The sequence below is a fragment of the Eschscholzia californica genome, unplaced genomic scaffold (assembly GCF_041429995.1).
Source record: "Eschscholzia californica isolate CP2 unplaced genomic scaffold, dmEscCali1.0.p SCAF_5, whole genome shotgun sequence".
NCBI lineage: Eukaryota > Viridiplantae > Streptophyta > Magnoliopsida > Ranunculales > Papaveraceae > Eschscholzia > Eschscholzia californica.
In genome coordinates this window covers 49,182,973-49,199,528 of record NW_028238472.1, presented here as the reverse complement: position 1 = coordinate 49,199,528, position 16,556 = coordinate 49,182,973, and the positions used below count along the sequence as shown (strand labels likewise).

The 16,556-nt window shown below is 36.1% G+C and overlaps 2 protein-coding genes and 3 pseudogenes across 4 annotated transcripts; all 5 read right to left on the bottom strand.

Annotated features, from left to right (window-relative positions):
- Positions 1–715: 715 nt before the first annotated feature.
- LOC147540099 (SKP1-like protein 11 pseudogene) lies at positions 716–1,182 on the bottom strand (annotated as a pseudogene).
- A 908-nt stretch (positions 1,183–2,090) lies between these two features.
- LOC147540098 (uncharacterized) lies at positions 2,091–3,925 on the bottom strand (annotated as a pseudogene). Its single transcript, XR_015226168.1, has one exon. The product of XR_015226168.1 is annotated as an uncharacterized LOC147540098 (transcript).
- A 2,617-nt stretch (positions 3,926–6,542) lies between these two features.
- LOC147540097 (SKP1-like protein 1A pseudogene) lies at positions 6,543–7,093 on the bottom strand (annotated as a pseudogene).
- Positions 7,094–7,784: 691 nt separating this feature from the next.
- Positions 7,785–11,841, bottom strand: LOC147540096 (Tetratricopeptide repeat (TPR)-like superfamily protein). 2 transcript variants are annotated; one of them, XM_086643436.1, is made up of 3 exons: positions 10,195–11,841; positions 8,782–10,113; positions 7,785–8,384 (listed from the first exon to the last, which is right to left on the bottom strand). In XM_086643436.1, exons 1-2 carry the CDS (start codon positions 11,585–11,587, stop codon positions 9,140–9,142), a joined length of 2,367 nt encoding a protein of 788 aa, XP_086499562.1. In that variant the 5' UTR covers positions 11,588–11,841; the 3' UTR covers positions 7,785–8,384; positions 8,782–9,139. The 2 variants fall into 2 exon arrangements, with proteins under 2 accessions (XP_086499562.1, XP_086499561.1); XM_086643435.1 differs by having other exon boundaries at positions 8,782–11,824.
- A 588-nt stretch (positions 11,842–12,429) lies between these two features.
- LOC147540095 (glycosyltransferase BC10-like) lies at positions 12,430–15,142 on the bottom strand. The gene is made up of 2 exons (XM_086644180.1): positions 14,157–15,142; positions 12,430–13,301 (listed from the first exon to the last, which is right to left on the bottom strand). Exons 1-2 carry the CDS (start codon positions 14,622–14,624, stop codon positions 12,660–12,662), a joined length of 1,110 nt encoding a protein of 369 aa, XP_086500306.1. The 5' UTR covers positions 14,625–15,142; the 3' UTR covers positions 12,430–12,659.
- Positions 15,143–16,556: the final 1,414 nt, after the last annotated feature.

Sequence of the window (16,556 nt, the reverse complement as noted above, 5' to 3'; positions counted from 1 at the left end):
CTTCTTTCATTAAAAAAAATATATATTTTCTGTATGGCTCGAAAAAACTGCCAGATTGTGTTTTTTTAAAACCTGACTACGATTTATGTTAGTCATTACAAGACATTGATACATCATCAAGATGTGATAAGCACGATAATTGTCTAAGTTAAACCAATAATTAAAGAGGCCTAAAGCCCGCAAACATAGAGCCTACAACCCGCCAATATAGATCTTAAAGTCCAACAAACTTATTACAGAGTACTATAATTTATACCTTTTATAACTCAAATTCAATAATCATGGATTCTACTTCCTATGGGCAACCAACAACTATGAATCAAAGGCCTTCATGGTTTTGAAGTGATGTCAACACTAACAACCACTTGGACAACCAAGGGTTACACAACTGCAAGATTTTGTTGTGTTGAGATGCTAGAACATCCAAATTACTTGATTTGGTCTATTTAGTTGGTTAAAAATTTTGTTATTTTCAACTCGAAATCATTCTGTAGAAAAAATTATGTACCACTGCAGTTGCAAAAAAAAATTATCAACAAGAATTAGATACAATCTATTTTTTTTCATTAACCAAAGTTGCAATTAACTAAAATTCACCCAATCTTTTATCTTTCCAATCTCAACAAGTGAACTTAGAAACAAGAATCTCCTATCACCTATTAGGACCTTGATTTCTACCCAAAAAAAGTTAAAACAAAAAGAAGCAATAAGGAATCTAGTAATCGAATGCCCATTGATTCTCCCTTCGTATCTCCGCCTCTTCTTCGGGAGTATAATCGTTCTTGATATGGAACGTCTTTCGTATTTCTTCTGGTGTTTTTTTCTTCATCATCTCAGCCACAGTCTGACATGTCAAGTCCATCAATTTTTTTATGGAAAGATAATCTGCAGCGTGTATAAGATCGAATAATGTATCATTATCTACCTTCACAAATTCTTCATCCCACGGTCCCCGCTCATCATCATCTTTGGCCTTATTATCATCTTCGCCGTAGTGTTTATTCAAGAATTCAATCACCTTTGCCAATGTCTTCCCATTAACATTAGGCAAAGGGATGAAACCTTGTGTGCAACCATCGTCTATTAGATGCTTAAGAGTTTGAGATTGGAGAGCAACGGCCTCGTCGATCTCGAATGTTTTTTGGTCTGAACTTCTCAAAGTGATCATCTTCTTAGACATTACCACAGTATTAAAGGACAAAGTGTATTGATAGTCAATGAAACAACTCCAACTCTTGTTCTGTATTAGAGATTGAAAAGTGAAGAACCTAAACTATTTATAACCAAGTAGTTTCTAAAGTTGAGGACATGTGTAAACCGACTTTAATCCTCTTAGTAAACCTATTTTTGGGGACAACATATTTGTTTAGAGCCCAATGTGTCCAACTCTCATTGAAAAAGGGAAATTTTATAAACACACAAGTTCTTTTTTCATTATTATTATAGGCACATAATAGAATGCTAATACCTCCTCTCAGCCTGGAGAAATAAGATCAACCTAGAACCTAGTCACTTACTCGAAAACTTCTTTGTACCGATTGATACCTATTAGGACTAAGTATATCGATACTCTCAAAAAAGACACATCTTGTCGCTTCCTAAGTGTATTGAAGGAGTCCTTACACCCTTGCAGACAAAATTCTTAATACCGACCAAGATATTAGAGCTTATATAAAAAGGGAAATGATAAAGTTACAAAAGATTTTGACAAAAAAAAGGTTCCCAGCTGATGTGGCGGGTGTGGTTTCAAACTTTGACCAAATCTAGGCCGTTGAGAGATGAAAATCACAACCGCCACATCAGCTGGGAACTTTTTTTTGTCAAAATCTTTTGTGATTCTAGCATCTCTCATATAAAAAAGTCATCGCACAAATGTGAATTTTTGAGAAGAAAATCAAGTTGCAAAAACGAGATATGAAACAGCCCTAGACATTCCATTAGAAACAGCTCTAGGCGTGCATCAAACAACTAATACGTTGTTTATAGCTATACATTACATGAGACAGTTCAGGGCGCGAAAACTACAATTCCACTACCTCTTGAATTTCAGAAACTAAGGGTTTGAGATTGAAGAACAACAACCTCGTCGCTATCTTGAAAATATCTTTATTTGAACTTCTCAAGGTTTATCACCTTCTTCTACATTACCATAGACATTATTTACTAAATTCAAACAAAAACAAAAGCAAGAAAACAATATGAAAACTATTCGATTACCCACTGGTTCTTTATGTAAAGTGTAATTCGCAGCGAGTACAAGTTCCTATAGGGTAAGACTAATCAACCTTCAACATCCCACTTCTTCATGTATTCACCCTCTCATATCTTCAAGTTATTAGATGCCTTCTACAACAACTCCAAGTTCAAGAATAGCTCTAGCTCTCTCTGTCTCACCCAAAGACTTCTCAAACTCAGCATACTTCCTCCAAGCATAGCGATTTTCCGGAGCCCATTCCAAGTATTTCTCGTAAATATTTCGGCAACGATCAACATTTCCAAGGGAGAATTCTATGTCAATATAATTCTTAAAAATCTTATCCTTCGGAGCTACACCAATGGCATTGCCTAAGATTTTTCGAGCACCCTCAATATTTTTCTGCCGTATCTCAAATTTCGCGGCCATGATCCATATTTTCGAGAACGAGAATTTCTTTTGCCTCATCATAAGCTTAAGGCAGTCCTTGTATATTTGTCTTGTTCGTTCTTTATCCTCAGCATCAAGTTCTTCATATAGAGCATAACCAATCCACAAGTAGATATAACGCTTCCAACATCGCTTCTCCAATGAATTAGGAACAAAAGCTATAGCTCTCTCAAAAGTTTCCCTAATTTTTTCCTTCTTCCCTATACTCTTTTCGAAACTAATGAAATCGAACCATGCATTATAATTCAGTGGGTTCTTTCGAACGGCTTCTTCATATTGCAACCTCTTCTTCCCTACAATATCGTCGCCCTCAGCCTGTCCGTCTTTATCTCCATTATCGAGCTTCTCCAATGCACCCTGACTTGAAATTCTGGCTCCGCCTTCCAACTTCGAGAAAGCAACAAATAACACTTGACCTTCATCTTTGTCTTGGGATAATTTCTCTAGAGCTCTTCTGTATACGTCTCTAGCCCTAATAATCTCCCCATTCTTCATCTCAAACTTGACAAACCTAATCCAAGCAGTAGCTAACTTAGGGTAACAAGAAACAAGTCTCTCGAAAATACTTCTTGCTCGTTCGATCTCATCATACCGTAGTTCGAAATTTACGTAAGAAATCCAACATTGTTGATCCGGCATTGAACCCATCCACCGTTCGAAGATCTGTCTAGCTCCGGCAACGTTCCCTAGGGTTTCTTCTAGGTGAATGTACTTATACCAGAGTTGATTAATACTAAAAAGTAAAGTAATAGCTCGATCGAAAACGTTTCTAGCATTATTAATGAACCTGTTATTCATCTCGAATTCTGCATAATTTAGCCAAATTGTATGATTTCTGTAATTGATTTCTAAAGCCCTTTCCCAAATTGATCTTGCTCGATTGAATTCTTGTTGATATTCTTCCCATTTGGCATACCTGACCCAGACACAAGTTGTAGACTGTCCTATTCTTCGAATTAGGTTTTCGAATTCATTGCGTTTTTGTAAACGATAATCGTAAAGTTCAATTGAATCTGTGATTAGCTGTTTTGGGTTTTCAAGAATCTCTGATTCTTGAAGTTCTTTAGCTTCTCTGAGGATATGTTCGGAAGTGATTTGAATTGAAAAAGGGGTTTCGTTCTTTACCTTTGTAAGTCGAGGATGTTTTACCTCTGTCTCGGCTGGAGTTAGAAAACCTTCTAGTTTTCTCTTAAACGCCATGACTAAAACAAGAGAGAGAGAGAGAGAGAGAGAGAGAGAGAGAGAAAAGTTAAGTTGAGAGAATTTGAATTTGTGAGTGAGAAAACCAAAACAATAGGTGTACTATTTATAAGTTTGGGTAATCTGATTGGAGTTTCTAAAATTGAGGGGGTATTTCCAAATCCATGTACTAAACGGTTTCCTAAACCCAAATTAACATTAAAATTGTTGTTTGTCAACAACCCTTGGTTGGAGTGGTAAGAGGTATAATCTTCCACCCTAGAGGTCAAGGGTTCGAGACACGCTGAACAATTCAAAAAAAACATTAAAGTTGTTTTGTTTATTTTTTAGGGTTTCAAACAGAAGTGGCCAGACATGTATTTTGGGATGGAAGAAATTGTCGTAAAGACCAAGTGATGCAGATTGTACTGAGCCTCACGGTCAAGCTGTCTAGAGGGTCTCATGGCCGAGTCCATTAGGGTTAGATCTGAGAGTTCTATGTTTGAGTATTTCCTATTAAGTCTAGGTTTAGACGTTTCTAATTTTGAGTATCTTCTATGTTTAGGAGTCTTAGTTTGAGTCTATTTAGAACAGTCTAAGTTCCTATAAAAGGACATTAGGGTTGTCATGTTATTCACTTTTCAGATAATTATTAATCAAGTTATCGTATTTTTTCTTTACGTTATTCATTCTTTATTCAAATTTTAGTATTCTTTTAATTTCTGTTGCGTCTACATCACCAAGACTTGTGTAAGAAACTTGTAAATTCGATTTGGATTTGTTTGGCTAGAACGAACCTAATTGTTTTTTTAATAATTTGATACATCTAATGGTGAAATACGTTCGTAACTGTCATCACAATTTTTAATAAGAATCATAAAAGCCATACAACTACCCTATAGACCATTGTATACCGTATCTTTAATAACTCAAGCTCAATAAACTATGAGTTCTGCCTTCGCTGAGAACCAAACCTGACACTTCAAGGATTTTGGAGTACATGCACTGTCTCCACAATAGACTTTATTTGAGTAGTAAGAGCTCAATTTTAATGGTTACAAAATACAAATTCTTTGGTTTTTTGGGAAGTTTTAAAGGCGCCTCCTATACTCACAAACTCTTTTTCGAAAGGAGACGCCTTTACACTTTCAAGGGCCGCCATTAAAACTCCCCAAGTCTTTTTTAGCCATCTAGCTAGCCTTCATAACTATCACCACCTGGTCACTTTCTGCCACCACCATCAATCTCTCTCGCTTCACGAAACCCAAGTGAAATTTTTGAGAAAGAGGGAAAGAGAGATAAGAGTAGAGATGGAGAGAGGAGATAAATGGCGGTTGGAAGTGAAAGGAGAAGCGAAAGAAAACGTGGAAAAGAAAAGGTTGTCGAGTAAAAGTAGTGGTGAGAGTTCGGAAAAAAGGAAGTTCTTTTGCATCATAGTTTTCGTATCCAAAAGTTTCTTTTATTTTACTGAAGCGACAATCTAAAACAACAATAGTTCAGTTAACAAAAAGAAAAATAGGAGTTCGTGCCTTTTTCGTCCACTTATCTAATATTTAGATTTGTGACTTCCATTTTTAGTGACTTCAGTTTACCTTCTCAATCTCAAATTTCCCGTAAATAAAGTACTTATGTGTTTTTTATCTCGGTGATGTAAAACAACTCACAAAGGCATCAAGCAAAAATTCACTTGTTTTCAGCTTTGATTAGGGGTGTTCATTCGTTCAGTATCCAGTATTTCGGAGCCATCCCTTACCAAACCACTCATAGTTTGGTTCAGTTACCATCCAAATTCTCAATGAACGGTTTGGATACTACTGGATACCAAATCATCCATGGAAACAGTTTGTTTTCTATAAAATTGACGAATCGAATTACTTTCCCCTTACATTGAAGTATAAATCAATATAACACTCCATGAAAACTTGAAGAAACAATCAAACTAACATAACGTAACAAAAACATTCCAAACATTGAAGAAATGTGCAAACTACAATATCATCTCACCGGAAAAATGTGCAAGAGACAAAGTGAAAAGAATCAATAGTTCAACGTAAATCACACACATCACATCGTAGATGGAATTTAATTTTAATGTTGATCATTTAATCATATTGTATTTATATAAACATATATATGTACAAACATATATATAGGATGGGGTTTTTAATTATTTCTAAAACTTGCATCCACTTAGCGAACCAAACCAATCGGTTCTTAAAAATTTACAACCGTACCTATGGTTTGGTTTGAAAATTTTTTGGTATATTTTTGCACCCCCATCTCCAACCTCTACTTTTTTCACTGCATGGACTAAACCTAATTAACCTTTTTTTTTCCATCACAGTTCAAAACCCTCAACCATCTCCAGATTCTAATTTTTTTTCTTGTCAATTTACTTACAGGAATTCATCATTAGTTGGCCCATTATCAATTAATCACCCTTCATCAATCATCATTATGTTCACTAATAACATACATACTCAGTTTTTAATGTTTACTGATAATGCCATGAGTTTTTCTTTATGATGTTCTTTAGGTTAGATTGGTTACTAATAACACTGCAAAACCCTAATTATTAATCATCAACAAATTGAATTTCAAAATCACCTTTCCAAAGAAGTAGAATTAATTTTCATTATATTAATCAAAGGGTATTCTTAATCAAAACTAAACCTAGAAATTTTTTTTTTCTCAAAACACATATTAAGATACCATAACTTCTACCCCATAACCCTAAGAAAAAAAACCCCACAAGAAATAAAGAAAGAACAATACTATTAAAAAATTATTCGAATGCCCACGCGTTTTCCTTCCGAACCTCTGCCTCTTCCTCTGGAGTAAAATCATTCTTGATGTTAAACATCGCACGTACTTGTTCCGGAGTTTTATCTTTTATCATGTCAGCTATAGTCTGACATGTCAAATCTAATAATTTCTTTATATCAAGATAATTCGCAGCAAGTATAAGTTCGAAAATAGTTGATTGATCAACATTCACAAATTCAGCATCCCACTTCTTCATATCATCTTCAGCCACCACATTATTACTATCTTTCGTGTAATGTTTGTTTAAGTATTCGATCACTTTTGCTAAGATCTTGCTATCAACATTAGGTAAAGGGATGAAACCATCCGTGCAACCATCTTCGATTAGATGGTCTAGGGTTGTAGATTGACGAGCAATGGTCTCGTCTATCTCGAATATTTCTTCGTCCGAACTTCTCAAGTTAATCATCTTAATCGACATTATCACTAAGAGAGATTGATTTGAGCAAGAAAAGTGAGGAACTCAATAGAAGGGAAAACCCTATTTATAATGTTTGGGTGGTGGAGGCGGTTGTATTAGTTTCTAATATCTTTAGGATGGGTTTCCAATTCCTTGTAAAAAACAATTTCCTAAACCAAAACTAAATCCTTATCAGAATTGGCTAATCGAGTAACATCCTCAATCACAGCCGTTAGATTGAATGACTTAGGTGGAGATTAGAGTTAGAAGATACCTGACCTTATTTTTTCATATTAGGAAGTAGAAAGAGACCTAGGAAGAGAACAAATAAAATAGGGTGATTCTATAGGCGCCCCATCTTTGGTTGTTGACGCCCTTTCACGGCTAAACTTATAGGGTGTTTCATGTAGGGGTGGGAATTCCGCGGGTAAGTGCGTTCACGGGCACTTTAAGCATCGGACCGGACGGATAGGGCACCAAATTTTAATGGCTTTTAGGGTAAGCCGGTTAATCGGACGGGCAATTTTCAATTTTTCCCGCGCCATTACTCGTCCAAGCCCGCTAACCGGCTCGGGTATCTCGGGCTCGGGTAACGGGTTTCACTAATATATAAGAAGTGTAGCAAATACACTATATAAGTAGGGTTGATTTTCTTTTCAACAACAATAATGTTGGGTATCTTTAGAATGTGAAAAACCCAAGAGATGAGAAAGAAAAGAGAAAAAGAACAACAGATGATGAAATTTTGATCATTAATTCAATTGTTTTACATATAATTATTGTACTATATGATATGACATCTAATACATATCAAAATGTATCGTAAAAATTTCAATTTAGGAACATATATTATCTAATACCGATAGACTAACATTAGTATCTATACCTAATAAAAGAATAATATATGAACTTTTAGATACGAATTCAGATCTGAGTACAGGACTCTTCTATCCTTTGGTAGACTTAGGAGAATGAAACCCTTAGCTTCAAATTTCAAAGGATTACCGCCCGATATTCAAATTGAGGAAAGCTGCAAGTTATGTTGGAACCCTGAGCATTTTGATACCTATCACCATTTCTTCATGGTCTTACAAATTCATGTTGCAGCTTAGAGAAGGCAGAAGATGCGAGGCAATATGCTGCCTGGGATTTCATGGATGATCTTGTTTTCTGCTGAACTCCTGATTCATCTTTGAAAGCCATTCCTGCTACCAGGTGAGTGGCTTATCCTGTACGGAATATTCAAAACCCTCTCGAGATTATAGTGCCAATAACTCAGCCTTCCATTCCTTTCATCTTCACCGCAAACAGCTCTCAACCAATACAAAAACTTTGCTGCAAAGAATCAAAGGCAGAGAGCATGTTTAGTTTTCCGCATTTCAATGGTAATTGCTTCTTTAAGAGACATAGTTTGCTTGGTTAGAGCCTTCGTGTTCATGAATCCCAAAATTGCATGTCATTTACCAAAGAAAAATGTTGTGATAGACAAACATCGCTTGGGAAAGCGTCTAGAGTCTGGGTTATAAGTGCGCGCTCAAGCATAGTAAGTGTCAAGGTCTTTTGAATGGCTTGTGGAACCTTCACCAAGAACAAAACCCTGCACCCTTTGGGCCTGGGTGTTCAAAGCGGGGCTTATATCAATAACTTCTATGGTTTGGGGTGTAACAGATATTCTTTTTCTACTGATTAGTAAGTAACAGATTATTGTATCTAGCATAAATACTTTTTCTACCTGAAATTGCAGTTGTATCGTTGACGCCATTACTGATTCTTGGAAGATCAACATTGTCATCTTTCTTGTGAAATTTGGATCTATGTATCCAGGATCAAATAACTTCTCAAGTTCAATGAACCTCGTCATTCCCTGAATTAGAGATGCCAGTCTTAGCTAATAGGAAGATCCTGATCTTGTTGAACTGCACATGGAGATCTCCTATATTGATAACACCTTTTGAGTGAAAGTCTTGTCAGTTTGTCCAGGTTTTTCTCGATGATGTCGAGAATAACTATTTCGGATATCTTTCAGTTAACATTTTACAACAAACTTATAAACAGACCCCACAGAGAGTTTCTGCCAGTCTGCCTTACCTTCATTCTTCGAACTCATCGAGGGCTAAACCCAAATCCTCTATAGAAACAAAACCAGCCTCTTTCATGAGTTCAGCTAATCCTTCCAACAACCCATAGATCTCTTCTGCCTGTTCGTTTGATCTATCTTCGACCAAAAATAGTTGAAAACCATTGCCAATGTCAACCCAGGCACAACCAGGAGCCTTTCTCACACCCAAGTCTCTCATGAACGTCCTAACTTCGGCTACCTTGCTCCAACATCGAGCAGCAGCATACATATTTGCAATCAAAACATAATAACCTGAGTTTCGAGGTCTCATCTCCAACAATTTCTTGGCAGCCCAATCTCCTATATCTATGTTTGCATGAATCTTACAGCATCCGACAAGTGTTGCCCAAAAATCAGCACTTGGCTGAAACGGCATATCTTTTATGAACTCGACTGCTTTTGTTAGTAAACCAGCTCTTCCATACAGATCTACCATGCATACATAGTGTTCCATTCGACGGTTTATTTTGTACAAACTAATCATCTTGTCAAACAAATTTTGTCCTTGAGACACAAGACCTGAATGACTACAAGCAGAGAGAACGGCAACCATGGTAATATGATCTGGTTCGATTCTACAACTAATCATCTCATGAAATAGCCTTAATGCCGTTATTCCTTCTCCTTGTGTTCCATATCCAGTAATCATTGAAGTATACGTAACTTTATCCTTCACGTTAAGTGAGTCAAATAATTTTCGAGCTTCCAAAAATTTCCCTGATTTCGAATACATATCAACAAGAGAATTCCATGGTAATAAATCATCTTTAAACTCCTCGTGCCTCAAAATGTAACAGTGGAGCTCTTTACCGTGTTGAAGGCACGCAACTCTAGCACATGACGGAAGCAGGCTCGCAATTGTTACATAATTCGGTTCAACCCCAGTCAAGACCATTTCTCTAAAGATAAAGGAAGCTTCTTCATATAGGTCAAAATGGGTATAACCTGCAATCATAGAATTCCAAGTAATTAGACTCTTTTTTTCCATTAATCTAAATAAAACATAGGCGTGCCTAATGTCCTTACACCTCGAATACATGGTGATTAGTGCATTTTTAACGGTTTCATTTCCATCACATAGATTACGAAGAGCATACCCATGAATTTCTTTTCCTAATATTACAGTCCCAACTCGTGAACAAGCCCCCAAACCAATCACCATTGTGACAGAATCCAAATGAGCCCCAAGATTTCTCATCTTAGAGATCAAACCAAGTGCACCCTTACAGTTACCACTCTGTAAATACCCGCCGGCAATTGAGTTCCAAGTAATTATATTCATAGGTGTATTCCCCATTTCCATTCTTCGGAACAGATCAAATGCCTCTTCCCACATACCCTTTGAAGTATACCCCAAGATAATCGAATTCCAAGAAACAACATCTCTATGAGGCATTTTCTCAAACACGGAACGTGCAATTTCGACTTCTCCACACTTCGCATACATAGATACTAATGCATTCTGAACAAACAGACTCCATTCTAACCCACGAACTTCAATTGAACTATGCACTTCTCTTCCAACAATCAGATCAAATTCATTACCACAAGCTTTAAGAACAGATGGGTAGGTATAATTATCAGGTCTAATCCCCATTTTAACCATCTGTTTATAAGCAGAGATAGCTTCACCACAAGACTCATCTCTAACATAAGCAGAAATCAACAAATTCCATGGCAATGAATGTAAAACATTTGAATTTTCAACTATAATATGAGCATCAATGAGAAACCCACAATTCAAGTAGAAAGTTACAAACTTTGGTACTAAAACAGGGGTTTGCTCAAACCCCAAATTGATAACATGGGCATGAAGTTGCTTACCTTGTTGAACTGATTTAAGGGTTGTGCAAGATAACAGAAGTGATGAAATGGGTTGAAGGATAAGCAAAGAAGAAATGGACAAGGAGGAGTTATGCTTATTATTATTATTATGAAGATGGAGTTGTAAGAGAGAGAAAGCTTTAAAAGCCTTAAATAAATCACCTTGATTTGAAAATGAATGGATAGATGAAATTATAGAATCTGTAAGATTAAGAAATTGTTTTTCAATTCTACTTGGTTCTTGAGAACCAGAAGAAGATTGTTGTTCTTGTTGGGAATGTTGATGATTATTAGGAGGAAGAGAAGGAGAAGGAGAAGAAAGAGATTGATTTTGTCTTGGGTAATGATTGAATTGTTGTTGAGTATTCAATTGTGTAAATGTGTCTTGTTTTTGTTGTTTCCAAGCTAATGGGATGAATCTTTGAAGTTGTGGGAAGTCTAGAGAGAAAAAGTTTGAATCTTTATTGTTGAAATTTTCAGAGTTCAAGAACCTGAAAAACTTGGAGGGGAAAAGAAGTGTTGTTATTGAAATGTAGATTTGAAATGGGTAGTGGGTTAGGTTTAATCGAAATGGAGAAAGAGAGAAAGTAGACATTCTGTTTAACTAATCCTTCATTTTGGATTAGTACTTACTAGTCTAGCTTGTAGAGAGAGAAAGAGAGAGAGAGAGAGAGAGAGAGGGAAAGAATGAAATTGGAAAAATGAGTGAAAGTTCATAATTGGGGTTTTAATTGCCGCACCCATCTAAAAATTTGGAGCCCAAGCCATAGAGACCTTTTTTTTGAGTTAGGGCAAGAGCAAGTTGTTGCCTCACACAGGGCCGGACCAACTTAAATATGAGACTTGATTATGAGGGTATAAACCAAAACCTAAATGGTGTAATATGTTATAACAACATTGTGTAGCCATATGTGATTCAAATAACTCAACAATGCCATGCTCATGGGAGCAAAAATACGGCTATTCTCATATTGTGGGTTTATATCTTGGTGATCAGCCAACAAAGAGAAAAAAGAATGTATTTTTTGTCGATGTAGCCACGGGTAGCTCCTTCCATTTTAGTTGTTTTTGGCAGCCAGTCTAACGCTGGCTTCGAATATAGATGTATCAAGAATATTGTCTTATCCAGAAGAATTTGAATTAAGAGCATATCAAAAGCAATTTTGGATTGCGAAAAACTTGAGTGCTATACTTTAGTAACTATATCGATGTTTTCGTCTCATTGATAATTTTTTAATAATCAACTTCATAATTTAAAACTAATAGAACTTTTTTCTCCTAAACTTTCAATATTTCTTTCTATTTGAATATAAATGAGATTTGAGAGTTTTCAAAAAAAAAAATGAGAGTTGAGCAATTAAATAACTTTCGAATTTTGCATTAAAGACACAAATAAAGAGGAGGACCTCTACAAGGAAAATTAGCATAATAACCACATAACCCCAAGAAACATCAATTAATCTATTATTGATCCAATTTGGAAAACAATGAAATTTCTCAACTATGAACAAAATAATCCTAACCAAGAAGGAGAGTCTAAAAGAATTAAACAATCACTCTGCAGCTACCAAATCTGACTAACACTAATCCCTTCATTCAGGAAAACAAGCCCTCTTCTACTTTAGCAAAATGAGGGAATAAATCACAAAACATATGAGAGAAATAACCTAAAATTTCATTACTTTCAAAGTAAGGTTCAATAAGGGCTCTAGCGCACTTGGAGCGAACTTCCTCGCGAAGAGATAACAAACCGATGTTTGCTCTGAATTATATGAGCATAATGTCCCATTATTCCGTATTGATTCAATAAACTCTTCTGTAATATCGGGCCCACCATAGGTTGCCGGGTGTGGGCCACCCCTCGACCAATCTACCCAAGTCACACTTCGGTTTGAGTTTGCAGTTTGGAAGAACATGTTCAGATACGTGGGTATGTAGTGTTCATCGGGATAACAAGAAGGCTTACAATATTTACTGAAGAGCGAGTAGTATTTGGTGTCTGAGATTATATACACGCCAAGAAAACGGTTTATTTCGAACCACTGAGACCCTTTTCGCCATTGATGGAGCTTGATTTCGGGATACATGTTACGACTATAACGACCACGTCCGTAACGGGTCGGGTCATCATAAGAATCAACAAAGCTATGAATAGAGTCCGTGAGGTATTTGTATACGGTTGGGAAGTCGTAAACAGGAATGCAGGACTCAGAAAGAAGAACAAACCGCTCATTTGAAAAGTCAAGTAATGCATTGGCTAGAAGACGTCTCTCTGCGTCTGCCAGTGTTATTCCTCCCCATTGAACATCCTGAAACGATACAAAAATGAGGTTATCGACAATGAGAGGACATACATAAAGAAAAAAATGTTCGAAAGAATAACGTTTGCGTGAGAAGTTAAAGAAGAATGCTGAGGGTACAACAAACGGTGGTTCAAAACTTATGGCTCTAAATATTATTTCACATAAATTTTCTTAATGGCTGAAATTGAAGATTAGTTTTTTACAAGGTTTGGTGTTTCCCTGAAGTTGTCTTACTTTCCAAATAACCACTAAACAGTACGACCTTAACAGTTCACCTACATGACCCATTAGCTTCCGAAAGAAAATAGGTTCAGTTGGACTTCTCAGTTATGTACTTGCAAAAGTTAAAGAGTGAAATTTTGAATTAGGAACTACTCCTGCAGAGTTTCATGTGACAGCTTTCATGTAGAATGGGTATCGAAATCCTAACCATTTCAATTACTCAGATAGTATGTCGGCATATTTCTCGTCAATTGTTAGATATCCTAACATGAAAGAAAGTTTTATCTATATCTTTCATATTCATCTGTTCGCAAAAGTAGGTTTTCAGTTTTCCACAATTGTTGAAGGTTTAGGTTCTTACTGGAGACAAATCTAATTCAACATTTAGAACTAAAAAACGAGAAGTAAGAAAATTTAGCGGACTACGAAATTATGATATCGAAAGTCAAGGAATTTGTATCCTAATGATTTACGTATTATGTGGATGATCGATATCAAGCCTAATTCAACAACACAAGAATTTAAAGCAATCAACATTCAAGATATTGTTTTCCTAAAAGAAACCCTTAAACGATAATGATACAATGTCATTGAATCTGTAAATACATAAAGAAAAAGAATGCGAGAAAGACGGGGTACCTGACTTGGTATTTGACGACTATAGAAAGCAGAGTCCTCTGATGCCTCGAGCTTGTACCCAGGAACCGTATGGATATAAACCGAAAATAGCCTTTCGTGACCTTTAAAAAATCTATCCCACAATGGCATAAGAGGTAGAGGTCCACGAGTTAAAAACATGAAGGCTACTTTAGGAACCCTTTTATAAGGATAATTTCCCTTTTGTGGCATCATTGAAGCTCTCCAAAACAGTTCTTCATCTGTCATACCATGACTCAAATTACCCTTTTCCGGAGTACTTCTAATCCTCGAACAATTGTAACAATTCGCTCTCTCACGTATCGGATTTTGGGTTTTAGGGAAAAACAAATTCGTTTGCGACGTAATATATCGATTAATATGTGAACTTGCTGTTAACCCTAGAACCAATCCAGCTACAAATATAACAAAATATGAAACAACCTTCACAAGCCTAAACGAAGAATCCATAACTACAGAGTTTTTAACCTAATATGACAAATCTTCTTCTGCCCTAACCCAAATCACAAAATTCATCTCAATCCCTCTTTAACCCTCTTTCGAAATTGAGACCCTTGTTTCATTAACTTCTTAAATTGTGCTTCTAATCAATGAAATAAAGATCAAAACCCAAAATCTAAATTTCTTCAAATAAGGAAATTAAATATAAATAATTTAGAAGATATAGAATTCAATTGATAAAAATTACCAATTTAACAAACTCAATCTAAGGAAAAGAGATTCAACCCATGATTCATTATAACTTATATAACTCAAAACTCATCACAGAATCTAATAAACTAGAAGGGTAAGACTGAATTTCATACATACCCTTTCTTAGCAGAAGTTCTTTTGGGGGAGATTTTAGAGAGAGAGAGAAAGAGGTGTGAAATTGTCTGTTAATTGTAACAGCGCGGAGTGAGGATGTTGATTCAGTCGAAAGTTGCCTTGGAGCTTATAGTGGCTTGTCAAATTACAATTTTACCCTTATAAAAAGTAAGGACGACACGGGAGAAAATATTATTTCCCGTGTCCTATGAATGGAATTTTCTGACCGACTCTGCTCAAAGAGTGTTAGGTTTGGCCCAAAAACTGGATGGTTCGTTTTGGCTGGGTTCGGCCTACAGCCTAATCGACCCGTGCTCACCCCTATTTCTCTATGTTCTTTTAGTCTAGACGGTTCACAATTGAAGATAATGTTGGGTGGTTTTGGGCATCTCTTACCCCTTGTCCCTTCCACAACCAATGTAGGATTAGCCTAACAATCTATCTCCCTCTCACACATTGACTCTTAACTTCAATAGTTATTGGGCCGAGACTTGTTATTATCTGGGCTCTGATACCAGTGTTGGATGGTTTTGGGCCTCTGTCACTCCAAAAGTTAGCTCAAGGGGTAAGACTTATCCCACACTTATTAACACACCCCACCCTTCCACAACCAATGTGGGATTAACCTAACAACCTCCCCCTCACACATTGGCTTTTAACTTCAATAGTTATTTGGCCGAGAAGAATATTGGTTTGAAGAAAAGAAGATTATTAAGCTTGTGAAAAAATTTCGTTTGTGTTGAATAATCTTATTTTCTTCAAATCAATATTCTTCTCTTTCAATCTCTCTTGAACGAACCACTTCAGAAATCTCTCTTTCTCTGACCTCTTTCTGTTCTCGTCTCTCTGATCTCTATCTCTCTCTAATCTGAGAGGATATGATCTGAAAGGATTCTATTGTAACTCTCCAACTGGGAGGATACTTTCTGACTTGAAAGTATGAATAATTTCTTCCCTTTTAATCCCTATTTATAATGATAAATAAGGAAGTATTCCAATAGAAATATGATTCATTTTTTACGCTTGAAAGTTCACCCCAAAAAAGGAATAAGGAAAATCCTATTCCAACGAGGAATACTTTTTATATAAGGAGGGACCCCAACAGATAAGTTCAGGAGAAAGTACCTCAATGGTAAGTTGGCTATAGATAAATCTAAATCGTTTAATGTGATTCTTAAATCTGTATGAAAAAAAAAGTATCTCAATTAGATGTCTTTTGTGATACTAATTATAGAGCTTATTTAATTTAAGTCGCAGCTTTAAAGCATAAAGAATAATCTTCACGGAATAAATTCTCTAGGGAATTTATGTTTTTTTGTACATTCTCAAGGGCATATTATTTTTTAACCTAAAAATTAACTTGATCAAATATTGCCCCCTAATTTCCACCTTCTTTATCACCTCACCACCACAACTTCACCGCCAGCATTGTCACATCTCCTCTCTTCTCTATCAATCATTGTTACCTTCTTTCTGGGTCTCTATCTCTCTCTCTTTTTCACTATCTCTCTATATTGTTCTCACTATCTATGTCTCTCGATTTCTCACTGTTTCTCTCTCAATCTTTCATTATTT

What these genes read in the sequence shown, in the direction of transcription:
- LOC147540095 (XM_086644180.1), bottom strand. Translation starts at nt 14,624, where the DNA reads ATGGATTCTTCGTTTAGGCTTGTGAAGGTTGTTTCATATTTTGTTATA. An exon ending in GTCGTCAAATACCAAGTCAG is followed by an intron (nt 13,302 to 14,156) that starts GTACCCCGTCTT and finishes GTATCGTTTCAG; the next exon opens with GATGTTCAATGGGGAGGAAT.
- LOC147540096 (XM_086643435.1), bottom strand. Translation starts at nt 11,587, where the DNA reads ATGTCTACTTTCTCTCTTTCTCCATTTCGATTAAACCTAACCCACTAC.